The following is a 27,958-nucleotide window of genomic DNA, read 5'->3' as shown; positions in this document are numbered from 1 at the left end:
GGCGTTATGTTTGCTAACTCCAGAGTGAGTTTAGCCCATAACTGGCACTGTTGAAAGCTGTTGCACGCAGAATTTGTATGTTTGCTTTCAAGCAGCTGTGATAATAGCTCAACAGTTGTTCTTTCTGGGTCTTCTTTACAAAAAAAGGTTTACTGTATCCACCAGAGAGGTGATTTGCCTCGGTGACATTACTCCTGTGCCAGGACAACCTGTTAATAGTCTGGACTGCTTGCAGGCATTGGATGCAAAGCCTCCTGGTGCACCTTCTCCAGACTGTTGCATAAACCTGATGTGGAAGCCAAGTGGCCATCCTGTGAGCCCTGGCCTCCTGCGGTCTCCCATGTTCTTCAGTCCCCCAGTTTGTGTAGCTGTCTGGTGACCTTGCTTGAGCAGCAGTAAAATCCACAGCTAGCATGTGCGGCAACATGGCTGTGCCAAGGTGCACTTCTTGATGACCCGCACTTTTTCACACTAGCATGTATATCTGCACAGTCTTCAGCTAACTGCTCAGTGTGTTTTGACTCAAGCGTATAGAAAAAGTCCTAGCCTTAGGCTCCTGTTCTTGTAGTCAAACTTGCCCTGTGGCCTTCATGACATCGTTAGGGGAGTGCCTGGGAGCATGCAGCTAGACCGAAGAGGAGGTTGCAAGGCTAGAAAGGATAAATGGTACTTGCTTGTGCCACCCTTCTGCTTTGGGATTACTTTGGGAATTTGATTTCTTTTGCAAACAGATTTCTTTTGCTTTGATCTCTACAGTGGTCTTTTTTCCTGCAGAAAGAGGGGAAGCCAGCCCAACATTTAGAAGGCACAGTTTTATGGGACAGGCAAATCCACTTGAATTTTAAGTGGCAGTGCTGGTTTTCTGCAAGACCTCACCCTGCAGTTTAATCTTTCGTGAAACAAAATCATTAGATTTATTTTTTAAGAGTCTAGCATCTGTATTAGCAATCAAACCTACAAATTGTGCTTTCTGGTTGAACTTGGTAAACCTGTAGCTTTGTGTAATTCAGACGGCAGCATGATAAAGAGTTCTGTTATAGTTTCACATATTGATCAGTCCAATTTAATTTCCTCATGGGACCTGGACCACACTGGGGATGATGGATTTGTGTTCAAGCCTTGATAAGCTTATTTTAACAAAACACCTCAAGGGTTTCTAGAGCAGAGGCAATTATCAATACTGATGCATGTTTCCTTTCATTAAAAGTTAAGGCCTCATTAATAGGCTGCACAGCAGCTGCTGCTTCCAACACATGACTTTTCTTTAATTAACTTGGAGATACTGTTTCCTCAGCCTTATGAGTTGGCTTTTTCCAGAAGAAAAAGAAATTGGCTTCCAGGTTTTGATTTTAATGGTATGTGTGATACCACTATCTCCTGTACTGCTATGTGTGCTGCCTTGGTAACTGAAGCCTAGAAAATAGAGTGAAGGTCCCATCCCACTGCTTATATCCATGTCTAAATTGCCCACAAATCCTGGTGTTTTACAACTTTTGAATTTTGTGTCAAATTACTATATCTGCTATTTTTAATGTTAGTATTACTGGTGAAATAGTCTCCTATTTTAACTTTGGCAATCAGCATTTTTATGTTCAGCACTGGATATTTCAAAAATGTTTTAAAACTGTATTTATTTTAGGCTTTTAGTTATGAAGAAAGGAAGCTCATTGTTGCTCCCAACTGTTTTACCTTTCCTGTACAAAAATCCTAATATTTCATTGATAACATGTTTTATGTAGGTGTGCTGTGGGTGTTAAATTCATACTGCTTTTTAATGTTGCAGTTTGGATGCATGGAAAGAAAATACAATCAAGGCAAAGTGCTATGTTAAACTTTATTTTAAACACAGCTTTCAGATAAGCTGCCAGAAGTCTAGCACCTTACAGAATTGTTTTCCTTAGCTAGTAGAAGGAGTTGCTTTTGTTTTGTTTATTCATCAGAAAACAATTTAAACCATGGAACACCTGCTGTAGTGTTTTCTGATTTCTTTTCCATTTCACACATGATCTAATTAATTAGCAGAGTTCTGCTCATTAATGTGTGGATTGAGAGTCAGGAGCAACACGTTCTAAGGAATACTGGAAAATAGCTTTGTTTCTAAGCACAGATGAATGTGGATGGGTGATCGGTAGAAAAAAAAATGGAAAAGTAACTGGGTTGCAGCAAATATAATTTTACAATGAATAAAATTCTGTCACTTGCTCAAAATTCTATGTTGCATGTTTGATGCTTTATGGAAAATGTGACTTTACCTCATTTTTCCTCTTTCCTTGATGTCTGAACTAGAATCAGTCATTCAAGCAAGAATGACAATTTTCATAATAAGAAAGAAATATTTAGCACTGGAAACTGTTCCTTAAAATTGCAAGTTAAGCATTTATTAGAAGATCAGAAATAGGCAACTAGATGAAAAGAAATACATTTTAGTTCTCTAGGTATCCTGGAATTCTTTTGAAGTGGTGACTCATATCCATTCCATGACTGGAATTCATGGTACCGAAGATCCCATGACTGTTTAATGGGTGATGGCTGGTACCATTACTGCCCTCCAGGCTGCTGTTCACTGTCACTTCTCTTCCCCAGTTACTGTCATGACTAAAATGTGAAGATGAGTGAGTTACTTTAAATTACCTTCAGCAATGATTAATTCCGATTAATCACCTAATCTTACAAACCCTGGAGCACTGAAAGAACAAAAATGATGTGAGAAACCCCCTAAACTCACCTAATACTAAGTATATTCTGGATATAGTCCTGCAGACAGACTGATGGGGCCAATTCGGACTTTCCTACCGATGTGGTTTAGCCAACGTGCTTTTACACAAGAAGTAGTTTTTTTATTTCAGTGGCACATAATCTTTATTAAAACTGTGCAATTCAAAGTCGGTTTAATGGCACAGATTAGCAGGATTAAGAGCAGTTTCAACATACTTTAGGCCTTTACTTACCTCCTTACTCCTTAACTCTTCATCCGTATTCCTCTTGTCAGGGCCTGTTCCATGTGACAGCCCACCCCAAGCTACCTGCTCTGAACCATTGCCCAGGAACAGTCTGCTTTTCAGTGAAGAGTTGTAATTGGGTTTGTATTTTAAAGGTCGTTACTATAATATGTAGCAGGTTTGAGTTACAGAAAAGCGCTTTAAAATTAACCTGGTTTTAGGAACACACAGTGCTGGGAAAAAATAGCAAATACTTAGTTTTAAAATGGAAGAAAATTAAGTTAATGGAATAATGCATGAGAATGTTCCCTATACCTGCTTTTCCAAAATATATGTTAATTAAGGTCTTAAACAATGGGACAGTAATGTTGTTTATCCTTATTTTAAACCTTAATGGTGTGACTAATAACATCCCTCACTAGTTTTGGAAGCTGAGGCTCTGAAATTGTGAAATTGTGAGGCTCTGTGAAATTGTTTCAATTTTACAAATGTAAATTCTTTTAAACAATACTATTTATTATTTTCTCCTTAAATCTCCAGGTGCTGAAGTGTTGTATATGAACATGTCAGCATATAATGAAGGTCGGCTTCAGTCATCTTTCTGGATTGTTGATAAACAGCACGTATACATTGGAAGTGCCAGCCTAGACTGGAGATCATTGGGACAGGTAATTTAATTGAAAAACTAATCCTATACCCCTTGAGGGTATAATGAAGAAAATAAGTAATGTTTTGAGGCCAGCAAGTGGAGGTGGATAGCATTCTTTTTATGACAGTTTGTTGGCAGAAGTGGCAGCGCTAAAAACTGTGTTGCCACAGTTTTGATGACTCTTCTGTGTTGGCAAAAATATATTACTATAAATTTTACTTCTTTTCATTGGAATAGCTATCCTCAGCAGTTATGCTTTGGGTTAAATTAAAATAATATGACTGCCTTTATTGATTTCTGTGATTATTTTGTTGTTTGAAGATTGCAGCTTCTGGTTTACTTTTTTTAAAAAAATAAAAGTGAGCGAACCAGTTGGAAAACAAACTTCAATGGAAGCTCCCTTGTAATGTCACATGTATGACCTAGTCCTTCTCACGTGCCATTTAAATAAGGAAAAGCAAAATTTGGAAATACTTGCAAATGAATGAGTGGGTATTATCCTGAAATACCCACCACCTCTGGGAAGGAAGAGATTTACGAGTACAGAAAATCAAACAGCATAAGATTATTGAAGGTTGTAAGTATTAGAGAGAATTCCATATTTTGATTCCTCATAAACAAGAGAGTTGAAAGATGTACACTAAGGCCTCTACCAACAAGCGGTGCTGAGGACTCTACAGTCTATGGCCATTTTGAAGAAGTAATTAATCCTTAATGCAGTTTATTTTCTTCTTGGAGGTATCTGTAGCTTTTTTTTCTTTCCGTAAGAGTTTCTGGATTATTAAAGGCTGTTATGTTCATTTTTGCTACATACCACTGACTGTGTGAGGCTGCTGTTGGTCATATTTTGGATGTGGAACCTGTGTTTTTAGATCTCAGTAACTGAAATGCTCAACAGAGGAAGGAAAAGAAGCTATCCTAGGTAGTTACTAGTTTCAGTAAGAAAACTTACTTTCTAAATATATAAATAAAATCTTAGAAACACATGAAAAATTTTCAACATAGGTTCTAATGGTTTTGTAAAGAAGGTCGGGAGGGTTGTGTTTGTGGTGCTGAAGTTTTTAAGCTTTGTTTTGAGCTAAGAGGCGAAGGTCCGGATGACAACAAATCAATCATTTTAGTAAAGAAAGAGTGAAGTAAATGTATTTTTGCTGTTCTTATGTGTATTAATTTATTTCAAAGGTAACTTTTTGAATATTTACAAAGAAATCTGGAAAATGTAGATAAAAGGATGTTTTTAGCAAACCAGAGATAGTCTTGGCCAAGAGGATGTTATATTTTCAGTCAATGTGAGAATATATAGTTTGGGCTTTTGGATAGTTTAGACATTTGAAGTATATACGTTGCCTGTACCTCATGAGCTAAACTGTTTGTATATCATAAATAAAATAGCTCTTCACAGAACTGTTTAGCTTGTTAACAGTTTATGCTGTGTTTTGGTTTTGAAGCCTCTTCTAATTGGAGTTTTGAGTACTAGTGAAAATAATAAATTTGAAGAAAAGGAGCACATCTACCACAGATGAGTTGAAAATATTTTAATGATTGTGTTTATGACCTTCATCAGAGATGCTAAAATTCAATACAGGTTTGTTTTTCTCATATTGAGGTAAATCTTAAGTCTTGCAGCATACCCTACGTTAAACTCCAAGTTCTTTGTGGGCCAGCATTTCAAATGTGATTCCTCACTGTTAATTTTATCACTATCTTTTCTGCTTGAATTTGGAGACTTTTTTCATCTTATTTTCATATAACAGTATATTTTTATATGTAGTGACAAGATGAATCCCAGAAGAGTATTTGTACAAAGCAAAAAGAAATCTCTCTGGATTGCAGTTAAAGAAAATCTGCTTTCAATTAGTTGAGAAATGTATGCTGTGGTTTCAGTAGAACCTAAGGAAATTAGATGCTTGGCTCCCGTTGACATCAGATATGAGTATCCAGTTCTCTTACCCCAGAATTACAGGTTAATAAATCAGGGCAACTGCGAAAGAGATCTGGAATGCAGTCCTAAAATAATAATCTGTCTTGAACTTTTCACATAAGAGGCAAAGAAGCACAGAACTCCGTAATTTCATTCTGAGTGCTTTCCTCGAGGAAAATGGTTTGCACACACACAGGATTTAATTTTAAAACCCATGGAGAGCCGAGCCCTCACTGGGAAAACATATCTCCCATGGGTCATCATTGTCAGAGGTGTAGCTGCAAAGGGAGGGATCAGGTCCCTCTTCTCTCGAAGCAGCCTAAGTGAGTAAGGACTGAGTTTAACTGAGAAATAGCGGAGCAGATAGTGCCAGGCTTGACCAGCCACAAGCCCTTGCACTGCCTGCAGTAGCCAGGCAGGGCTTCTGCAGCTTCGTGGTGGGAGGCAGGGAACTCCCTGCAGATGCCACTACACGTTGCCTGTTACCTCCTGGTTTACCTGCAGGGATAGGACTGTAAAAAGGCAGACTAGGCTGCTGATTAGCCACATATGGTCTCTTTAAATCTCATGTGAATTTTAGAATGACCAAACTGTGGTTATTGAATCAGCAAACCTCTTCAGCCAGTATTACTACACCTTGACAGCAAATCACAGGATAACATAGGTCTCTGCTATTCTAGAAACATATGGTGCCTTGGTCTATCAAGCACAGCAGTTGTCTTCTCACTCAAACAAAACATGCAGTATGAGTCAGTCACCTTGTAGCTATCAATGTCTCATTATTAAGCAGCACAATTCCAGTGTAGATTGTGTTAGTGCATGCAGTTTCACATCTAATCATATCTAAAATGCAATGAAAAGCTTAAGAATTTAACTGTGCGTGGCTGTCATATCTTTTCACGTCTATTTTCAACATTCTTTATTGCTTCCTCTGCACAGAACCTTTGCATACATTCAGGCCAGTATGCTGCATGATTCATACAGGAGCGCCTACCTGCTGTGCAGGTGTGGCAGGTGCACTAGACATGCAGTGGATCTCTACAGTATTTCACCCTGGGCTATAGTCTCAGAGCCTTCCTACCTCTTGCTTGCAAGGGGCCTAAAAATATAAAAATGCTCTGTGACACAGCAGTAGAGCATTTGTCATATAGCAGCTCAGCACCCAAGAGAATATTTGCTCAAGGTTACTGTGGTAGATATAACTGGATTTTATTGCTATTTTGTCACTTTGTGGGGGATTAAAAAAAAAAAAAAAAAAGAAGTCTGTTAGTATCATTCTTCTCTTGGGAGCCTAAGTCTAAAGCTGAAATAGGAATTTAACTTTCAACAGCTCCTTAGAAAATGACATCAGGACTTGCACGTCCAAAGGTTTCTGCTTTGTTTTTATAATCTTTGTGGAGTATTTTTCTCTGCATTTATAAGGTGGACACTAGAAATCAGTCTCATATGAGGCTTACTGAGTTTTGTTGCCATTTTCTTGACTTGCCAGCTCTGACAAGAAGTAATACTAGTATTTTCTTTAAAAGTAATTTTTCTGCATCAATAAGAGATTTTCATATGCTGCATATATTACTTAGGTAATAAACGTTAAAGTAGCATATATCTTTGTGCCTTGTCTGTCAAAGTTTTAATACTTGCCAGAGTCTCAGCTTAGAAATTATGGCCAAGGCTGACAGTGCAGCCTATTACTAAGTTTTTTCATTACTTTTCAAGTAAAACTATGTCTCAGGTTGCAAGTTTTCCAAAAGTCTAATAATTTTGTCTGAAATAATCTATCCCATTTATCTGCTTCAGCCTGAAATCAAGCCCCACAAGCAAATGAGAAATACTTCTTAGACTCCCTGGAAAAAAAAAAAAAAAAAAAAAAAAAAAAAGTATTTTACAAAATTCAGATGTTTTTTCATTCACAGTGAAATATTTTGATATTTTCCTTGAACAGGTTTAAGTTTTGTGTCAGGGGTGTATCTTCTTCTGTTGTTAGCGATATAAGACAAATATTTTCCATTTACCTAACCCATTGAAAATTCTGGGTTATAAACAGCCAGGGGTTTTACCATTTTCTTAGACAGGTACCACTGCCTTACATGTAGTAAACTGTGTAAAATTTTAGCAGTAAAATAATGTTTCTACCAGTCTAGTTTCTTTCTGGTACATTTTTGTAAACTGATAAAACTGTGTAAAAACTGTATAAACAAGTCTTTCGTGTTTACCAGCTTGATGAAAGACTTCTGGAAAGATGGTCTCCTTTGTGTTGCCATTCTACCTTCAAAATATTATTTAGGGAGGGTACAAGAAGAGGAAAATCATAAAGATAAAATTTCAAATCACAATTTGAACTTTTTAGTTCATATAAGAGATCTATGTGATCAACTATACAACGTCCTCCTCCTTTTTCACTGACATGCATTCGGTAATGGATGCATTTAGTAAAGTACTTCTGCAGAGTTTCCAGGTTCTCATATACTAATGGTCTTGTAACCATTGAACAAGCCAAGCAATGTCTTTGGACCATAGCTGTGCAACCTACTTAAGTATAGATTTAAGATAACAACATGTTGAAGTCTGTTTCTGTTCATCAAAATATGTGCATCTGTGTTAAAACGTTTGGCTGAAAAAAGGGTTCACTGTGACATGCCTGAAAGTAGGTAGATATACTGATTAACTTTTGCCTGTGGTTTGAACTAATAACCATTGAGGTGGCCATGATGCTGTATTCTATTTTCTAGTTTCTTGACCAGGTAGCTTATTAATGTACTTAAATAAAAGAAATTGGTTATCTAAAAACTGTTATAATCCATAATATTAATGTAGAACAAGAGCTAACAAAAAGTGTCATGTATTTCTTTCGCTCTGTGACTCCCTCCAATAGTTCCAGCAAAGTCTGAAAATGCATTCATCTCCTTAATTCTGTTTAAAAGCATGAGCTTTATAATAGAGACAGAACCTTTAATCAGCACAAGCAACACTTCTGGAGCTGTTCATGCTAACATGATTTTTTGAAAAGTTTTATTCACAACATGAATAATTGAATCCAGTGGGCAAACAGCTGTAATGGATTAGTTGAACCACTTCAGAAAAATATATTTATGTGCATCAAATAACCAGCCCTTGGAAAATTCTATTACTGAAAATTATTGATAATAAAATTAATCCCATTGACTTCATTGGCAGTGGAATCAAGCTAATATTAACTACTCTTGTAGGAAAAAAAAAAAGCTTAAACAATGAATACTAACAGGTAGCAGATAGCTGAGTGTGTGTCTGGGGGTTAGCATCCAAATTTGAATGCTCAAAGTCTCAAGCAACTTGCTCCCTGTATTTGGTGGAGTCTAACTGTAAACACCTGGGCTAAATGAAAGTGGCATGTCCAGAGTCCTCCACCTACTGAAGGGACATGAGACAGAACTACCAATTAGGAGACTGCTCACCCCTTGTGCATATGCGCAGAAATTGATTAGATTGAGGGAAAAGTGAGTCTTGGGGTGCCAAAAAATAAGGGGTGCCAGAAAGAAGTGGACTTGGAAAAAAGAAGGGGACTCAATCAGAAGAATGTGAAGTTCGTGGCTGGAGGAAAGATCCTGGATATCGGGGAGCTGTGAGGAGATGGAAGCCAGGGGATGCACCAGGGATGCTGGCTGGTGATGCCTGAGATGGGCGATTATGAGCAGCCACGCAGCAGGGATGGACCCAAACTTCTACCTGAGCATCCCCTGCCAGCAGCCACCTCCCTGCAGGGATGGAAGGTCTGAATGGAATGTGTGAAAGGCAATCAAGTGGTTGCAAAAGCTCTTATCTTGTTGGTTCTTAAACAAACCCCAAAATCCAATAGTCAGTTACTCTGTCTTGCCTGTGACATCTTAAAAGTATTATCTGCAACAGTGCTACCTCAGCTGATGTCAAGAAAAAGCCATGTTTTTCTCTCTTAGTTAGCTGTGTAAAAACGGCTAGCAGAGGACTTTTCTTTGTAAGATGTCTCTTAACTCAATATGCTTTCTGGATTGTTCATTCTTCTGATTGTTTTATATTCAGTATGGTTTAAGCTGAATGGCTGTAACATTTAATTTTTTATAGGCAAGAAAACAATCAGGCTGTAAAACATAGTTTTAATAGGACAAAAAAATAACCATGTGAATTTGTTCTCATTTTCCAAGATATTTTATGACTCTGTTGGATTCCTTGTGTGATTTGTTCCACCAATACAAAATAAGACTTCAGAAAGGCATTGATTTCTATTCACCTTAAAAATCTATCCAAAGGAGGACTGGAAAACTGATACCTGTTGTCTTCATCTATTTGTTTATTTATGAATTGTTAATTCTTGGTAAATTAACCTTGGTCTTATAGGTAGAATATTTTGACCTTGCTTCTTTCATGAAATGAAATGTTTTAAACAGCAGAAGTTTATCTAATCATCTCTGTTGCAAGGGATCAGTGATTTGCTCCTGCTGACACTCAGCAGTGCCTTGGAGCACTTGTAAAGTCTGTCTCATGTGACAGGCGGGTATCTGACAGGACTACTAAACAACAGTATTTCCTTTTCAGGCAGTTTCCTCTCCATCCTGCTCTTACTCTCTTGTTCTTAGAAACTGCTGATTGTATCTACATAATTTAAGGTAATCAGAAAATTAGATAAACTGTCTCAACACTGTTTATAGGATTGGAAACAATTACCTGTTTTATCTGGGGTTTTTCCTTGATGCACCCAAGATGTTAAATGAATATATGGGAGGACCAAAGTACCAGAGAAGGTAAGGCGTGTGACAGTGTGTGAAGACAGTGAGAAACCCTCTATGGATTACTTTTTTATTATTATGTATAGCATACCTATGTCTCTCTTGGGGAAAGGGGAATGATCATTTCCTCAAAGTATATCCTTGAAAACCACAGTTTCTATTTATTTGTGTAATCAAAATTGTCCTCTTATGAAAACAGTACGTATTAAATACTGCATACCTTAAAATACAACATTATGATCTCGTCTGTTTCCAGCTTCCCCAAAACCTTGCTATCATGGAGCCCGCTCTCTAAACTGATCACTGAGACAGGATCTGCACATTTGCAATTTCTGTTAATGACAGTTGCATCCTATCTTTACAGAACTGCATAGAGCAAAAAGCACACTGTAATCAGTCAGTCATTTTTTTGAACTTTTATCTAAATGAGTCTCTTGAAGTTATGTAATGGCGCATCTGGTCCTTTTGAGATAAGATACTTTGTGTGGCAGTTAGTGGAATTACATCTTTTCACTCAAAAGTTATATTGAGAGTTTCCATTTGATATAATGATGTTCTATTATATGAACTACGGTTATGTCCCCAATGTGCACTTCTGACTGCTACCAATCCTTGCCATCTTCTGCTAATAATTTGCTTAATTTTCTTCCTGTCCCAGCAGTGCTCAGTATCATAACACTATTAGTAAATTGAGCACAGTCTCAAGTGTCCTCTAACATGAAAAAAGTCTCTTTCAACTTCATCATCCACTGAGGTTCAATCAAGCTCAGATGGGTAAATGTTAGACTGAAAGTACATGCAACATAATACCAGTATATTATATCTAAATTTGTATTTCTGTGTTAAATAATCTCTATTATATTAGGTAATATCTGCTTCTAGAAAGTTTTGATGTATTGTTACACATGTGATCTAATCCTTAAAAAAACTCACGCTCCTAATCTGATTTATTGCAATGGGATTTTCTCCAGAACTAGCTAACGTTGTAAAGATAACATGAAAGCGCAAATCAGGATCTTCAAGCATAGGTGGACGAATCAAGATGTGAAGAACACAGGTCTAAATATATATTACAGAGCTGTATTGACAATTGAATACTTTGTTTTGTGTTTTTATTTCTTGCCACATAAAAGGCTAGTTGAATTGTCAAAATTCTGCTGTGATGCTATTACAGCTTGGCCTTCAGAATGCAAGCTGAAAATATATTTATTATTTTCACTTTTGGCTAGTGTCTTCACCTTTGACCAAATCTAGAACATTTTGATGACTGTTACCTATCTCCAACCTAGCAGCTTTTCTTTTCTTTTCTCTCTTTTTATTGTGGCGGTGGTGGCAGTAGGGGGAGATATGTTGCTCTTAGAAAGCTCTTGAGTGCAGAACTCAACAGCTTGCATTTATCACGGTGTAAACTTGTATTTTTTGAAGTCTGATGTTTTGTTTTATTCTTTAACTGAGATAAGCAACTTTTTCTCTGGTACATCCAGTAAATCAGAACAGTCAGCACTGCTCATTTGGCTTACTCTGCTTGAAATTTATTAGCTGACCATCCAGTATTTACAAAGAAATCTCAGTGAAGCAGATGGACTGTTTGTCCCTTGCTTGCAGTGCTGAGCACTGTTCACAGAGCGCTGGTTAAAGCTGGATAGGAACACGGGCAGTGTGGCTGCTCTGATTGTGTTTTGCATGTAGGTCTGCCACTGCCTGGTAGTGCTCTTGGTTCGTCCTGCAGGCTTCTGTTTTTGTGATCTAGTGATTGGGAACAGCATGGGGCTGTGTATTCACCTTGCACTTGGAGCCAAACAGCCTTCTTATGCCTCCCCAGCTTGGCCAGTTTCTCTAGATGCAGAGCTGATCCCCAGCTGCAATGTGCTAGGAAGCTGTTCCTGTTAATCATACTTCTCCCACTGCTGTGCTTCATTCTCACATGCATCATCCACATTACATGTTTGTATTAACATTTTGTGTAAGAGAGGGCAAAATACAGCTTGCTGCATATTTTAATTTAATTTCTGTTGACTGTAGGAGTGTGCTCATGACTCTGTTTCCGACCTCTGAAATTACAGATCTATTTTCTTCTCAACATATTTTTTTTGCTGTGAAAGTTCTACAGAACATGTTTACCTGCCATTAGGGTAATCAATAATAAATTGTAAATCAATAAATAATAAAACTGCAGAGCAAAATGATAGAATATCCAGTTTGAACAGATAAACTCACTTCTTTCTCAAGCAGCATGGGATATTCAGGTATTTGGATATCCACAATCCAAAGAAAAAGAGAAAGTTCTTCCTCCAGTACAGCTAACCTCATAATAATTTGCTTGCTTTTTAATACTTGCCATGGCAGCACTACATCTTAAAATAATTAAGAGTCACAGAAGACATTGCAAAGAGAGCATGTCTGGTTCTGGTTTATGAGTGGTCCCTCAGATGCTTGACAAATAATATCAGTGCATTAGGATTATCCGACTTAAGAGCTTTGGATGGGTTCTAGAAGTATTTAGGTAACTGGAGGCCTGCAGGAATTTGGTGGCAGAAAACACATTGTACACCACCACACCAAGGACCATACAAGTGTGTGCAAAACTAGAGGCATCTTTAAAGATCCCTACTGCTGTCTTGAAGCAAACAGGCAGTCAGTGTCGTCAATAGACAGCACTGGTGAGATGTTCTTGCTTGAGTCAATGGCCTAGAGATAAGACCAAGTAGCCTAAGAGTTAAGCTATCAAAATGTGCAAAAACTGTTTGGAAAGATCTCCCAGAAACTGCATCACAGATAGCACACCAGGGAGTTGCCTTGCCTTTCCTTAAAAAAAAAAGGCAGCATTGGTCTCAGTGATGAGAATGATTTATGGGCACACCACTGTAGGGCCTGTCTGCAGTGATCAGTAGAGCAGAAGGGCTTGACTTTAATTTATGGATCCTGCAACCAACTGCATTTACAAGTATAAGCCGAGCAGTTTCATTTGTGTTGTGTTCATCACTGAAACAGTAAGATGTTGTGAGACAGCCATGTGTATCAGTGCAGGTGCCGCACTAGAGTGGTTTTATGGTTTCTTCACCGGAGCTGGCTTGCAGACAGCCTTCACAAAGGCAGGGCAGCAGAACTTGACCTGTTTGCACCTTTCTGTCCTGCCCACTGCTGTTCTCAAGTCCAAGCCAGATTGCATGGACAGGGCAAAAGAGTTTGTGCTGCACTTCTGCGCCAGAGCTGGCCCGTGGAAAGCTACTGCTGGAGCTCAGCAGCTGAGGGGTAAACATGCCTGTAGAGTCAGAGCTCTTAAGGCTGGTGTGGCCTTTTTCAGTCATTTTGTTTGTCCTAGATAATAATGCAGGCCATACACTGTGATCCAAGGGTTCAAGCATCTGACTCAACAGCTGCTGGTACAGTCTCAAATAATCAGTAAATTTATATGGATGTAAGAAGGGTGGTAAACCCACCACTTTCCGAAAAATGTGATTTATGTTGTGCTGAAAGAAAACTTGTTCATTAAAACCCAGCTAAATCTCTGAGGGACGGCTAACGCACTACAGTCGTTCTGTCATGTCCCACAAGAACTTGCTGGCAACTAATCTTGGTCAGTGATGTTAATGAATGAAGGCAGATTCCTCTCAGAAGGATTTAGTTATTAGCATACCCCATCGCATCAGTCTTGTTCAACTAAATAATTAAAATAACAACATTAGAATAATCATGAAAGTGTATTCCCAATATGTGGTTCCACCCATGCACACACACTTTGGTATCACATAGATGAGCATTCCCTTCTAGATAAATATCTTCATTTAGAACTGCCTCAACTCCAAAAGGTTCCCAAATGCAGCAGCCCAGTCACCTTCCACTTTAACAGTGAAATAATTTCATGGAAAACTGGATTTAGTATTGTCCTGTGAAAAAGACACGCAGTAAAACAGACTGAAATACAGTGCCAAAAATCTCCATGAGTCGGGGCAGGGAAGGACAATCATTTCAGTCATTCTACAAAAAGAATAATGGTTCTGCAGTTGAGTATAAACTCTCATCTTTCTATATCCATAAGTCATCAAGCAGAACAAAACAGATTCTGACAAAGCATTCCTTCCATGTGAATGTGCAGAATTAATGGCACTGCTAAACCTTTTCAGATTTTGATATTGTCGTCATAACCATCAAGGCCCAGTTTGGAAGTCATCATGCAGTCACCTTTTTTAACTTTGCTAAGTAAACGACAGTCATCCAAACAGTGAAATCACTGATGTTTGCATGGAACTGCTCAGTGGCAAACTATTAATCATTGTTTGAGGGAGGCAGCGCGTGTGCAGAGAAGCGCAAGCTCTATCTTCAGCAAATTGCAGAAGTCACGAGAATTCCCCTATGGGTTAGACAGATTTTTGTAGTCAATAAAATGGCTTATTATCAATTTCTTTCTAATGTAATGGTTCAGTAGGTTTCTGTGATTGGGTAGCATGTAATTTTGTATGTAGATCAGCTGCATAGGTACAGAACCTACATATGCCATATATATACACCATTAATATATACTATAGTTTCATGATGTATGTTCTGCTTATTAAGGTCATGCATTGAAAATATCTTCTATCATCTTTGTGACTTACATTTTATTACTGTCAACTCTGTATGTACCATAACAGAGAACTCAGTTTAAACAGAAATCGAGAGAAATAAACTTTGTCTTCTAGTTTTAAGACTGGAAGATAGTATTGTTGCTGAATTTGAATAACATGTTTTCAGGTATCTTTTCAGGTATTTCTTTTCTTTTCCTATGAAGTTAAAATGATTATTACCTAATATTGTAGATGGAAATGGCATCAATCCTTAAAGTTGTCTCACACTTGTTTTATGTGCTTTTCCCTCTTCTTTCTGTTCGGTGTTAACTTGCATGAGAGCTATGCTGACTTCTATTAACGTATTAAAGCTCTGACATCTTTGGCACATAATACTTCTGTTTTTTGGACAAGGGGTGTCGCACATTATTTATAATTTTTTTTTTTTTTTAATATACACAGAGGCAGCATCTGCTGTGATTTGAGGTAGGAGAAAACACCTAGGTCATGCCATTATGCAATATACAGATGAATATTCCTCTTTCTCATAATGATATAGCATGCATTATTACTATCTGTTCATGTAGTAGCAGCCAGCTGACACCTCACCTGAATCCACTACTTCACCAAGTACAAAGAGGCTTTTCACAGGACTCAAATGTCCTTTACATGTGGGTGCAACTGAATGCTTTAGCAGAAAGGGGAATTAAGGAAGCACAAGTAAACGTGTTCCCAGTTTGACTGTTAGGGTCAGGAGGCATGAATATGATGTATTAATTTAATTCCAAGTTTTCTTCCTGGGAGCATATACTAGGACCACATATTTACAGGAGCCATTGCTTCAAGGTTGAAGCAGCCAGAAACCCCACAAATATCTAAGGTGGCTACTCAGAAGAATAGGACAAAGAACAAATACTGATTTCTGAAACAGATTTTCATACAGGCTAGCCATTGTCCTGGGGCTGCAGGTGTACTCTTTCACTAAATAACTCTACCTATCCAAACTGCTTGGCTTCCTAGCTTACCTCAAGGTGCTGTACAGTGAATTTAATCAAGGTTTAGTCAAAGATTGATTAGAGCCTTTGGCCATCTGTTTACATTAAGAGAAGAAGTTTCAAATTCTGATCAGGTAGTCTGGCAAGGCTCAACAGTTACAGCAATAATTCATATGCCATATCAGGGTCCCAGTTTGTGTCCATGGCATGCCTGCAACCAGTCCCTATTTGGTTTGCAGAAGGAAAATTCACTGTGTGTCAGTAATGTTATAAATAATGCATCCAATTAGTCAACTCTGTGCTGTTGGAATTCCCTGAAGCCCATGAATCTGAAAGCCCCAGAGGAACTGTACACTTTGAGAGAAATGTTTAGACATGAATATTGCCCTTATTCTAAGATCAATCCTTTGCATTCCTCTCTGCATTGTACAGCAGAAGACGTACAGAGGCTGCCCCTTGCAGCATCATGTAGGATGAGAACAAATAGTAAGAGCTCGTGCTCTGATTTTCAGCTGTGTGAGGGGGGTGCAGGGTAAGGGCTGACAGGACAGGTTCTGATGCAGAGAAGATGGAAAGAGGCAGCGTGGCAAAGGAGAGTCCCGGCCTTTCCAGAAATTAGCAGGATCTTTCACTTCACCTTTTAACTTTTTTATGGTTCCACTGAGGGAGTGAATTGTTTAATGTCGTATGAATGACACCAGTACTGAAATGTGATGCAGCTTGCCAGCAGCAAGATGGAGGCCAGCACAACGTGGTCCTTCTCTTCCCTGCTTGCACTTTCCTTTGCTATAAGGAACAAAAACTGTGTTTCAAAAGAGAAACAGAATCAGATTAGAATTCACATTAATTATATTTCCTGCAGTAAAACAAGAAATAAATCAAACATGCTCCTGGAAAAATGGTTTCTTACAGCTCCAAGTTTGCTCTTCCCCTAAAGAGACACTTGTGCTTGCCTTGAGTAGGTAATGAAACTGTAAACTGAAAAGTCATTTGAAAATGATAAATTAGGCTGTGATTATGCCAAGTGATATTAATTATGCTGATAGCCTGTATAGGGAAGAATTTTTAACTGATTCAGTTCTGCTCCTGGCTTGCTCTAACAAGTAGCAATGTGTCAGGCTCGGTTTTCTAGTGAGCTTCATCTACTGCAGCAAGAAAGCCCAAACTTGCACACTCAGTGCTGTATCAGGTTCTACATGAACATCATCACAGAGTGGTCCGTGGTTTACACACATTGTATTGTATTGTATTGTTTGTACAAGCAGATTTATTTTTGCTGAGTTTTCCAGATCTATAGAGCAGATGGCTGAAAAAGAAAACTTGTGATGGGGTTGTTTTCTAATGTGACAAGGACGTGGGGGATTTCTGGTTTTCTGCTTTGAAGATACATTGTTACATCTTCCCCACAAAGTTCTTTTTAAACCACAGCATTTTAAAGCAAGACCCTCTTCTGCAGAGGTGTCTGGCTTGCTTTGCCGCCTCAGTGGCAGTACCTATCAGCAGAAATTAACTGTTGAATGTGAGTTTTTTTCAGCATGTTTTTCCTAAGATCAGGGTGCTGTGCAAAATAATGGTGGGACTATCTACTGAATTTAAGGAGAAGTGGAAATTAGTAAAGCATTACTGTACAGTTTTGTGTTGTTGGCCTGTGGACCAGCAGAAAAAGGAATGAGACACAAAAATTATCAGCTCCTCAAATATTTCCACTACCTAATTGTGGCAGCTTTTTGCCATTAGGTAATAAAAGTAAAAATAATGTATGAAGTTGTAACTTCCCTAGGATTCTTATTTGGCAGGAGTCACAGACCAAATTCTATCAAATCTGCTTTCTAAAGGTGAGAATTAAAGGCCAGTGGACTGCTAGTGGCTGACAACTCCAATGCATTTTATCAATTCCAGTGGCATACAGTCAGTCCACTATGTCCCTTCCTTTCTTTTAGTGAGAGCACGTCACAGCTTTATACTGACATTTGGTGCCAATGCCAGGTGTGCTCTCTATTGAATGCAGCACCTTCTTGGTCACACACTCAGATTTATTTACATCACAGTGGCCTGAATGACAGTTTTCCATTTTCAGTGATGGAATTGAGTTCCCAGCTCAAGTTGAGACTGCATTCTCATGTCAGGTGGGAGGAACATTTTTTCTTGCTCTGCCTGCTGATTATTTTCTAATCAATTAAAACCAAGATGATAGAAAATTAACCTTTGGCCTCAGATGACAGCAACACAAAATCCACACAACTGTGGGACACAGGTCAGGCACAATAGATATCCACGTGTAAGACTTACAAAGTGATTCACTGGAGAATGGTTAAGAGTTAAATCTAGGAATTTTGAAATACCATTTATTCAATAAAAGTGCCTATAGAAAAAAGGAACAATAGTTTCATTGTAACAGTTAATCTCAACATTTTATCTATTTGAATTCTTTAAGTTATGTTCAGAAGCAGTTTGTGGTTTTCAAAATAACAGAGAATACCGGTAAGAACACTTATTGTGTCCTAGATAATTTCTGACATTTAAATATGTTAATTTTGCATTTATTCACTCTCAGTTTAAAGTAGACAGAGTTTTACTATCTTCCTGAGAATACAGTGCTTTACCATTTGTATTAATCTTCTCTATTTAGTATTTCCCAACAGTAGCATAGGTCCCATGTTCTTTACCAACACGGAAGGAAAAAGTGGAACTCGGAGCACAAGCAGGACTGTGCTGGATTTGGGTTTCACTGCATTACTGTTAACATAACAAAGCTGAGCAGCCTCTGTGCTGTGTTACTAGCCGAGCATGGAGGGAGTATTTTGGCTGAGGATGCACAAGGGTAGGTGGCAATTTCTAGTGAAATGTTAGCTGAGGTACACCCTTTTGCTGTTTTGGCAGACTCTAATGCCTACAGAGGTTCTGTGAGAGAAGAGCTATAAGGGAGATTTGCAGTAGAGGTTAGGTAAAACTGATAACCGAATGAAAAAGAATGTCTGCAGTGCAGGCTAACCGAATAATTAGAGCACATTTTATTAGAACATGATGAGTTTACCCCTGTAAATATCTGTGGTCAGTTGTATGGTGGTAATTAATATATTGTGTATTATTCTTCTTTAGAAGGTATTGAAAATCTTAGGTCCTTTTATGCCGTGGTAATTGATTTATCAGGATAGCATGCTTTTTGTTACTCAGTGACTTCACCCTCTTGTGATTCTTGTTTGGCATAGTCATTTGTTTGGGAATTGGTTATTAAAAAAAGCACAGGCTCAAAAGGATAATTAAATACATTTTTAAAACACAGGCAAATGGCAGATGTACACACGGTCCTTTATATAAAAAGTGTACTAGTGTGCAACAAACTGCCTGTAGTTAATCCATAGTTTCTCTAGCACGGGCAATGTGCCACCTGCTGGTGGCCAGAGCTTTTGGGCAAGTGGGAGTTTGTGTTGGAGGACAGGGAGCTGCCTGGCGCTTGCAGGATCAGGCTTGAGTGTGAGCAGTTAAAAAACTTTAAAAGACATTAACAAGGAGTTTTCTCAAGCCTCCTACTACATTTGCCACAATTCAAATATTGCAAGCTGTGAACCAGATTGTGCCACTCTTATGTAGGTCAACTAGTATCTTGCGTACACAGTGGGGTTGTCTCTTAGACTGTAGCTCAAGGTAAAGATAAAATGCACTGTCTAGTCTGCACCGTGCAGGGTAAGGGGACATGGTACACCCTGCCAACCCATTATCCACGTGTATTTGAAATGTCTTGCTAAGACTGTTTCTCAATTTATGAAGCTTACAGTTATGGGTCCACACCCTGTATTGCTTAGGATCTTTTCCTGTGTGCAGTGTTTGGTTTGTTTGGTTGGTTTTATCGTTGTGGGTATAAGCCACTGTTTCTTGAGCCTTGTTTAGCCATTGGTAGTTGTTCTGCACTAATGTAAATGGCACAGGGAACAAGGAAAACCAGCTCCCGTGTTTTTCATTCTTTGAGAAGAGCATTTGTGATGGCTCTTAATGAAGAAAGAAAGAAGCCTGCTCGTGAGAGGACACAGAATTCTCTATCCAGAAAATCATTCCTGTCCCCAGCCCCCACCACATACTCTGAAGATGTCACTCACAAGCCACTGTGAAACTTCTAACATCCAAGTATTTCAGTTTCATTTTGAGGCAAACAAATCTGTGACTCCTTACTTTAATCTCAGATTTCTCTTCCTTCATTTTATGAGGGTTTTGATTTCTTGAGAACTTCACTTTAATTTTTCAGTGATATTTTCATTACTGTGTGAGTTGCTTATAAAACTCAGGATGAAGAAATCCTTCCCTTTTCTGTAAGACCTCTTGCCCTGAAGTGTTTTACCTTAACAGATACCTCATGTGATGCTTAGCTGCAGGTTTCAGTCACTGTAAATCAGGGACCAACACTCAGATTTTTATTCTTCCAATATAAATGTTTTTTTTTTCTGCTTCTCCTCTGAGACTATGAAAAAAAAAAAAAAAAAAAGAAGTCTGTAATAACAGCAGCTCTCAAACTGAATAGAAAGTATTTTCCCTTACCTAGATGATATAACACTTCGCACTAAATCTGTCGCTACCACATCCTTGCTGCCGACTCTCTGTAATGCCTCCAGGATGACAGGCTTTGTGATTAATTGGAAAAAGCAGTCTCTCCTCACCTCAGAGTAAGGGAGTAAAAATAGGCTCAGTGTGGAAGACACTTCTGAAACAGAGTGGTTTTTTTGGTCTCCAAACCTAGTGGGGCCGTTCTACAAGAAATGAGATGGCTGAGGGTTTACTGCATAGGAACATCCACTGTTTGTGTTGATTTCATTTCAAGGTGATGTTGTACATAAACCAAGATAGTTATGAGGTGACAGACTGACATTGAACCTGGTTTCCTGAGAAAATGAGGTCTGCACAGAAAGCATCAGAGTTGCTGCCATCTTCTGATTATTTTGAATTTACTTTCCAGGTTCAGGCGAATTTAAAGTTCATAAAAGCCTAATGAAAACAGGGAGCTGGGTAAAGAGGATAACTGTGTTTTCCCAGAGAGGGAAAGGGGAAACCCAGCCTGTACCATGTGCCAGGGAATCCACATTAGGTAGAGCTCTTATCGTGGCTTCAGAGGCAGGAAAAGCTTTGATCAGTGCTTGCCTCCCTCCAGAGAAGCCACCTGCACAATGCAGCGCTGTGGGAAGGCTCCGTTCATGACTGCACTGCAAATTCAGCTCTTGAAATGGTTCACTCCAGTCTGCCATGTAATTGCTGGGAGGGGGTGAACAGCTGGGCCTGGGCTGGGGCAGCACCTTGGCCCTGCAGACACCTGCTCCCAGGGGAGGGGGAAGGTCCTGTGCAAAATGGGCTGGTCACTCTGCACCTCTGTTGGTGAGGAGAGGCTGGTGGGCAGGCAGGGCTAATGCTTCATTTTACAGTCAGGCGAGGCGGTGATCCATAAAAACTGCACTGAAAACCAAACAACAACCAAACAAACAAAAACCACATTAGTGCCCCCAGCTTCCTCCCTCTCCCTGTACATGAGAAAGCATTTGGGCACAAGGGCAATCCTTAAACTCACAGATGGGGAAAGGACACACCGTAAGCACTCCTGCCCCAAGGAGAGCTGCTCACGCAACGCAATCCTGGCACCTTCTGGTGTGTTGTGAGGACACCATTTTATCTTTACTTTCAATGGAAGGGATAAAGGGGAACAGTAATAATGGGCATGATAAATGAAAGGAAATCCGTAACCACATAATTATGTCAGAATCAACTAACAGCCATGAAAAGCTGATTAAACCACATTATGCAGATACGTGTAACGGAATACTATTAGTAAGTCCTTTGCAATGGCATGCCTGGCAATTAAGAGAGCAGTATTGGCAGCACACAGTGAAAACAGTGATAATGTATAGTTAAAAATGTTTGGAGACAAACAGTGGATAAAGTACAGGGACAGCTTAGACGTGAATACAGGAGTGTCCTCAAAGATGCTCAGTACGCAGGGGAAAAAAACAAAGGTGTTATTCCCAGGAGACTGACTAAGATGTTGGGCAGAGCTTGGAATAATTTATATTTAACATCAAAATGAATTTACTGGCTTAACCACAAATGAAAAGCTGCAGTGCAGTAGGTACTCTGTACTTTCTAGCTCTCCACAAATTTCAGGTTGTGCAGGCTAATGGAAGAATTCCATAGTTTTTCTGAACTAAAGAAGCTTGCAGAAATATTCTGATTTAGGCAGCAGGAATATTAGGTAATATTCCTATGATTGCAACTATTCAGTAAATGCTTGGGAATCAGATTGTAGAGTGTTGTCTATCCCATGTACGTGGTATTTCCAACTCAGGGAATTGAGGATGATGTCACCCAACAAGTTTCTTTTTCACTGGAGTATTGAGATTCCTCTCACCGACCACAGAAAGAGAGTTGAAGGTTCAATTCTACCCTTCGCTTCCCTCCCTCTGCCTACTCCTGCAGAGTGGTTCTTGTCTGCAGTCACGGAGAATTGTGCAGGAACAAGCTCTGAGATAACGTTAGTGTGGGGTTCAGAGTTCCCACAAGCTTTACAAAAAGATAACACTACTACCAGAAACTACTCCATGTGGCTGTGGAGAGCTCATCTAAGACAGTGAAACCAGTGGGGATTTTTTGGTCTCAAAGGATGAGCATGTTGGAGGGTTTGTACTCCCCTTTCTTCATCATGCCAGGCAGACTTCTGAGACATGCTACCAAGAGAGTTTGCTTGCAGAAAACCAGCATGAATCCTTTAAATACTTATCCTACGTATTGTTTTCCAACAGATACATGTTTTCTTCTCACTTTATTTCAGAGATGGCTGAACTTGTGTGAAATGTGGATAATGAGAGGTCAATACCATCCGTGCCCACAACAGTGCTTTCCTGAGCTACAAAGCAAAGGAAGGGAAAGAGTGTGTGCGTGGTTAGGCTTTGATTATAGAAGCCAGGCAATATGTTTATAAATGAAACTCTGTCATCAACTTAAGTACTAGGGATGTGCAATTAATGAAACCTCTGCCAAACCAAGATTTATGATGACTAGGAAACATGCCTTTACTTAAATGGAGAAGTGAGACTGTGCCCATGGAAGGTTAAAGCATTTAGTTGTACTAAGATGTCTATATTTACTTGGCCCATTTTTCCCCTTATTTATATGTGAGAATGTTGATGCCTACAGAGTACTTTTCATGAGAGAAGAGTATAATTATCTCAATTTAACATGTGGAGAAACTGACACCCAGAAATTTGGGGTACCCTAGGTGAGGTACTATACCAATGGGGAGTTAAGAACCCAACCCTTTTGAGTCCTAATTGGGTGTACTATATACTGGATCATGCTGGATTTAGTAGCAGAGTAAATTTGTCTACTGACAGTATTAAACACCTGTTTTTTCATCCTTTTATGTGACAATGAAGCATCATATTCCTTCTCCAGCAAAGAAATAACTTAAGTCCATTTCTTTCATCTTTTCTAGAACTCACAGAAAACAAATTGTTTCTGAAGTAAGAAACTGTCACTGGTAGCAATGTGTGCTCCTACACCATCCAGCAGAAAAGATGTTTTCCCTGTAAACAAAATAATATAAAAATCACAGAATCACAGAATGTTAGGAATTTGAAGGGACCTCAAAAAATCACCTAGTCCAATCCCCCTGCCGGAGCAGGAACACCCAGATGAGGTTACACAGGAATGTGTCCAGGCGGGTTTTGAATGTCTCCAGAGTAGGAGACTCCACAACCCCCCTGGGCAGCCTGTTCCAGTGTTCTGTTAACCTCACTGAGAAGAAGTTTCTTCTCAAATTTAAGTGGAACCTCTTGTGTTCCAGTTTGAACCCATTACCTACCCCTTGTCCTATCGTTGTTTATCATCAAGAAGAGCCTGGCTCCATCCTTGTGACACGCACCCTTTATATATTTGTAAACATTAATAAGGTCACCCCTCAGTCTCCTCTTCGCCAGATTAAAGAGCCCCAGCTCCCTCAGCCTTTCCTCGTAAGGGAGATGCTCCACTACCTTAATCATCTTTGTTGCCCTGCGCTGGACCCTCTCCAGCAGTTCCCTGTCCTTCTTGAACTGAGGGGCCCAGAACTGGACACAATATTCCAGATGTGGTCTCACCAGGGCAGAGTAGAGGGGAAGGAGAACCTCTCTTGATCTACTAACCACCCCCCTTCTAATACACCCCAGGATGCCATTGGCCTTCTTGGCCACAAGGGCACAGTGCTGGCTCATGGTCATCCTGCTGTCCACCAGGACCCTCAGGTCCCTTTCCCCTGTGCTGCTCTCTAACAGGTCATTCCCCAACTTATACTGGAACCTGGGGTTGTTCCTACCCAAATGTGAGACTCTACACTTGTTATATTTCATCAAATTTTTCGCCACCCAACTTTTCAGCCTGTCCAGGTCTTGCTGGATGGCAGCACAGCCTTCTGGCGTGTCAGCCACTCCTCCCAGCTTAGTGTCATCAGCAACCTTGCTGATAGAACACTCTATTCCCTTATCCAAGTCATTGATGAATATATTGAATGGTACTGGTCCCAGTATTGACCCTTGAGGCACTTCACTAGATACAGGCCTCCAACGGGACTCTGCTCCATTGACCACTCTAGTCAAGAGTAGCAAACCTTGAGCAACACATATAACAAAAATGGTGGCTCTGACATACACTGAACATACAAACCCTGTTCCGGCTTTTGATTGCTCTTGACTGTGAAGATTGAGCTTATGTGTTTGGCTTTAAAAGAGCATTGGAATGTTCCTGTAGTCAGCAGTGCTACCGCTGAGCTGAAGGCTCGCTTCTGGAAGGTGCCCCTCAGACTCTCTTAGGTTCTTGCTGCATACTTCAACGGATCCATCAGCTGAAATATCACTAATGATATGAACTTCTAATTTCACAGATGAAGGAACTTGGCGTCATCGTATACAACTGTAGCTGCCTGGTCCTGGATTTACAAAGGATATTTGCCCTGTACAGCTCATTAAGATACAAGAATAAAATACCTCCAAGTTGGTCTAAGAGACTATATGGAGTGTATGATACTCAAAATAAACTGACACTGCAGCTGAATGAGACAAAATCAGAAGCTTTTGTGTCGGTAAGTTCTCAAATGGGTTGTGGAGAGGGAGGGAAGAAACTCATTTAATAAACCAGATTCTTTTAAAACCTTGAAACTTAACATCTGCTTACTCTAATGTTGTCCTCTATGAACTAGAGAGTTCTTTGCAGTAAGTCCATCATAATGCCGTGTTTTCCCTGACAGTATCTGTTGAGGAGAAATTACCATGGAAGGTAATTTCCCTGAATAGGAATGTATATAGTGTAAATTAAGCCTCTACTTAAGTATATTGTCCCTGACTGAAGAAGACACACGTTACCGCTACCTTTAGCCAACAGCAGCTAGTAGAACTGAGATTCATTTGAGTGACTGGAAACTCAGCTACAGAGATAAAACAACTTCAGCTGTCACTTACACAAGGCAGAACTTGACTGATAGTCTCATAATGCTGGAAAACCATATCATTCTGTTGTCTGGGAAGATGGTTATTCTAATAGGTATACTTTTGTGGGGCAACCTGTAATTGAAAGGTTTTTAATGTCATTTGCCTTTTCCAGTGATGCAGAAGAGACAACCCCAATGTACCTTTTTTTTTTTCATTCTGATTTCTGTGATGTTGTTCATATATGCAATTTGCCAGGACTGCAGAATTGTTCTTTTCCCCTTTCTCTGTAATATTCAATGTTGTGTTCAAAAAATGATAGGGAAGTCCTTTAAATTAGGTCATATATTTACACAAATACATAGAAGGTGAATGACTTTGGAGTGAATGAACTGTTAACCAGACATCTGAAATGATACAGAATAAGCTTGGTATCGAAACTTGCATTTTAATCGATGTAATTTATAAGACTTAATCCTCTTCACCTTGTTCCATTGAAAGCATTTATATATCTGTAGAACATTACCTACTTTAGCTTTATTTTTAAATGATATTTAAAAACTTCAAAAATTCAAGAAGCAATCCCCATGGAAGCACTGTCTGTGTGTGTATTTTTAATGACAAGAAAAAGAGCAGTCCTTCATCTCAGCTGTGATGCAGCAAAACTGGAAAAAAAAAGTATACAGAGCCATAGAGATACCTAGAGATGATGAAAGATGTGGAGTGTCTTTCATTTTCTAAGTAATTAACATGAGTAAAAACAACTGCTTGAAAATTAGGAATATAAAGAAGTTGCTAAGAGTTATTTAAGATTCTGTATAAAACAAAGGGCAAAGCCCCATTACTTTATAGTCAGTTATGTCTAAAACACCCCAAGGCATGTAGTGCACTATTAAGTTGCACAGCCACTGACACAGGAGGTTGGTGCAGGTGGGTGGTTATCCAGGACAGGGTTTATCTTCACCTGCTAGGAGCCAGGCAACACTCAGCTGTCCAGGATTTTTCACACTCCTACAGTTAGTGGAGAGCCAGAGCGCTCTTTTGGAGTGAAAATCTGGAAGCGTCCAAGACAGCCAGAATTAACAGCCATCTGAAGAAGCATACGCTTCCATTGATTCTAGAGAGCCTTAAGGACTGGCTTAAATTAGAGACTGACTTTTGGGCAGTTAGCTAAGGAGCTGTAAAATGAGCTCCTACTCCCTTCTAAGCGATCCGTAAGAAATGGAGACATGCTGCTGAAGGCCAGTCCTGGAGGAGCACACAGTAAGGAAAGCTGGGTAAGGAATCTGGGATCCTAGACAAAGACAAGTGAAGACAGGCTCTACAAAAACCGCTCTTCTGCAGTTTTCAAAGCGTTCACTTCTTGCCTGTGATTTGTATTTCCCTCTTGTGGGGACAGCAAAAGCCCCTGCTCTTGAAACTCCACTTGAGAAAACAAGAGGAGCAAGTCACTGGTACTCAGAAGCTCAGATCAGTGAAGTCCAACTCCAAGAGCTACCTGAATTTCTAGCCACAGCCAGCTGGGTTGGTTCCTCCTCCCTGGAACAGGCTCTTCAATACTTTTCTCACCTACTGGTGAATTCTCAAGGTTTGCCAGCATGTCCCTCTGAAAGACAGTGCTGGAGTCACCCAGGACTGGTTCGGTGGACCAAGTGCTAACATCACGGTCTGTTCCTGAGCTAATGAGAAGTCTGCACAAGCGAGGCAATTCACTTCTTGCCATCGCTACCCTGTCTGTGGGCAGGGGTGAGGGTGCTGCCCTCCCCCAGCCTTGCATCACTGCCCTTTTGGCCTGGGACCACACACCCCTCCCCAAGCAGAGCCATGGCGGGAAACTGCTGCCCAGTGAGGACAAAGGCCTATTCCTGCTGAATGAGGAGAAACGTCAGCTGGATATTTGATCTGACCAGCAAGTACTATACAGCTACTGTTGAGAAAAGTACTATTTTGGGGGATTTTTTTGACCACAGAGGGGGTCAGCTGCACCACAGGGTGACAAGTGGCATGCCCAAACCCAAATGTTACAGTGAGGGCCTTAACAGAAGTCTTTCTTCTAATTATCTTTCAAGTCTTTATATAGAACATATCTGAAAAAGACAATGCATAAGAATTCCATTCTTTAGCTGTTCTGTAACTTAAAACTTCCATTCAAGAAAATTGTAAGAATGCAAGAATAAAATCTCAGCACCACAGCCTCTTTAAAGTTTCAGAGAATAAATTATGTTTAGCAAAATCACTTTACAATCTTCTGTGTGTTGAATCTCATTCTTTGAAAACATATTTCAATGTTATTGCTGCATAAAACAAGCAGCATAACACAAAGTCATTGGGTTGGTTGGTTTGTTTCTTAGGGGTTTTTTTTTGCTATCGTAGGGTTTAGCAACAAAATCATCTTCCAGACTGGCTGATATAACAAGTTTTGGTTGTTTTTCTCAGCGTTCAGGAATGGATCTGAAATATTGGTCTTGAAATTTTTAACTGTTAATTTTCTAGTATTTTCTGAACTTAAGTGTAGTAATTCTTTAAGAAGATAAAAGCATGAAAGCTGAAATCTGGGCTTACCACTTATCAGCTCTGCACCAGGCAAAGAGTTAATGTACAGCTGAAGCTAGGTTGTAAAGATAACTTTCTTGCAAAACTGCAGCATCTCCCTACAGCAGTGACTGAGCAAATGGTGAATTTGTGTGGAACTTAAACCAGAATTGACATAATAAACTTAATTCCTGGTTTTAAGTGATGGATCAGACAA

At 39.5% G+C, this 27,958-nt stretch overlaps 1 protein-coding gene across 2 annotated transcripts in view; it reads left to right on the top strand.

Moving 5' to 3' along the window:
• Positions 1–27,958, top strand: part of PLD5 (phospholipase D family member 5) — a gene marked incomplete at its 5' end in the record, with an annotated part of 177,152 nt that overhangs the window by 138,381 nt on the left and 10,813 nt on the right. For both annotated transcript variants that reach the window (XM_080342810.1, XM_080342811.1), the window contains 2 exons: positions 3,480–3,607; positions 24,669–24,866. In XM_080342810.1, coding sequence (XP_080198936.1) covers positions 3,480–3,607; positions 24,669–24,866 — 326 coding nt within the window. The remainder of the gene's footprint in view (positions 1–3,479; positions 3,608–24,668; positions 24,867–27,958) is intronic.

This window comes from Nesoenas mayeri (genome assembly GCF_963082525.1).
Source record: "Nesoenas mayeri genome assembly, chromosome: 3".
NCBI classification, from domain to species: domain Eukaryota; kingdom Metazoa; phylum Chordata; class Aves; order Columbiformes; family Columbidae; genus Nesoenas; species Nesoenas mayeri.
This window is presented reverse-complemented; position numbering and strand designations above follow the sequence as displayed.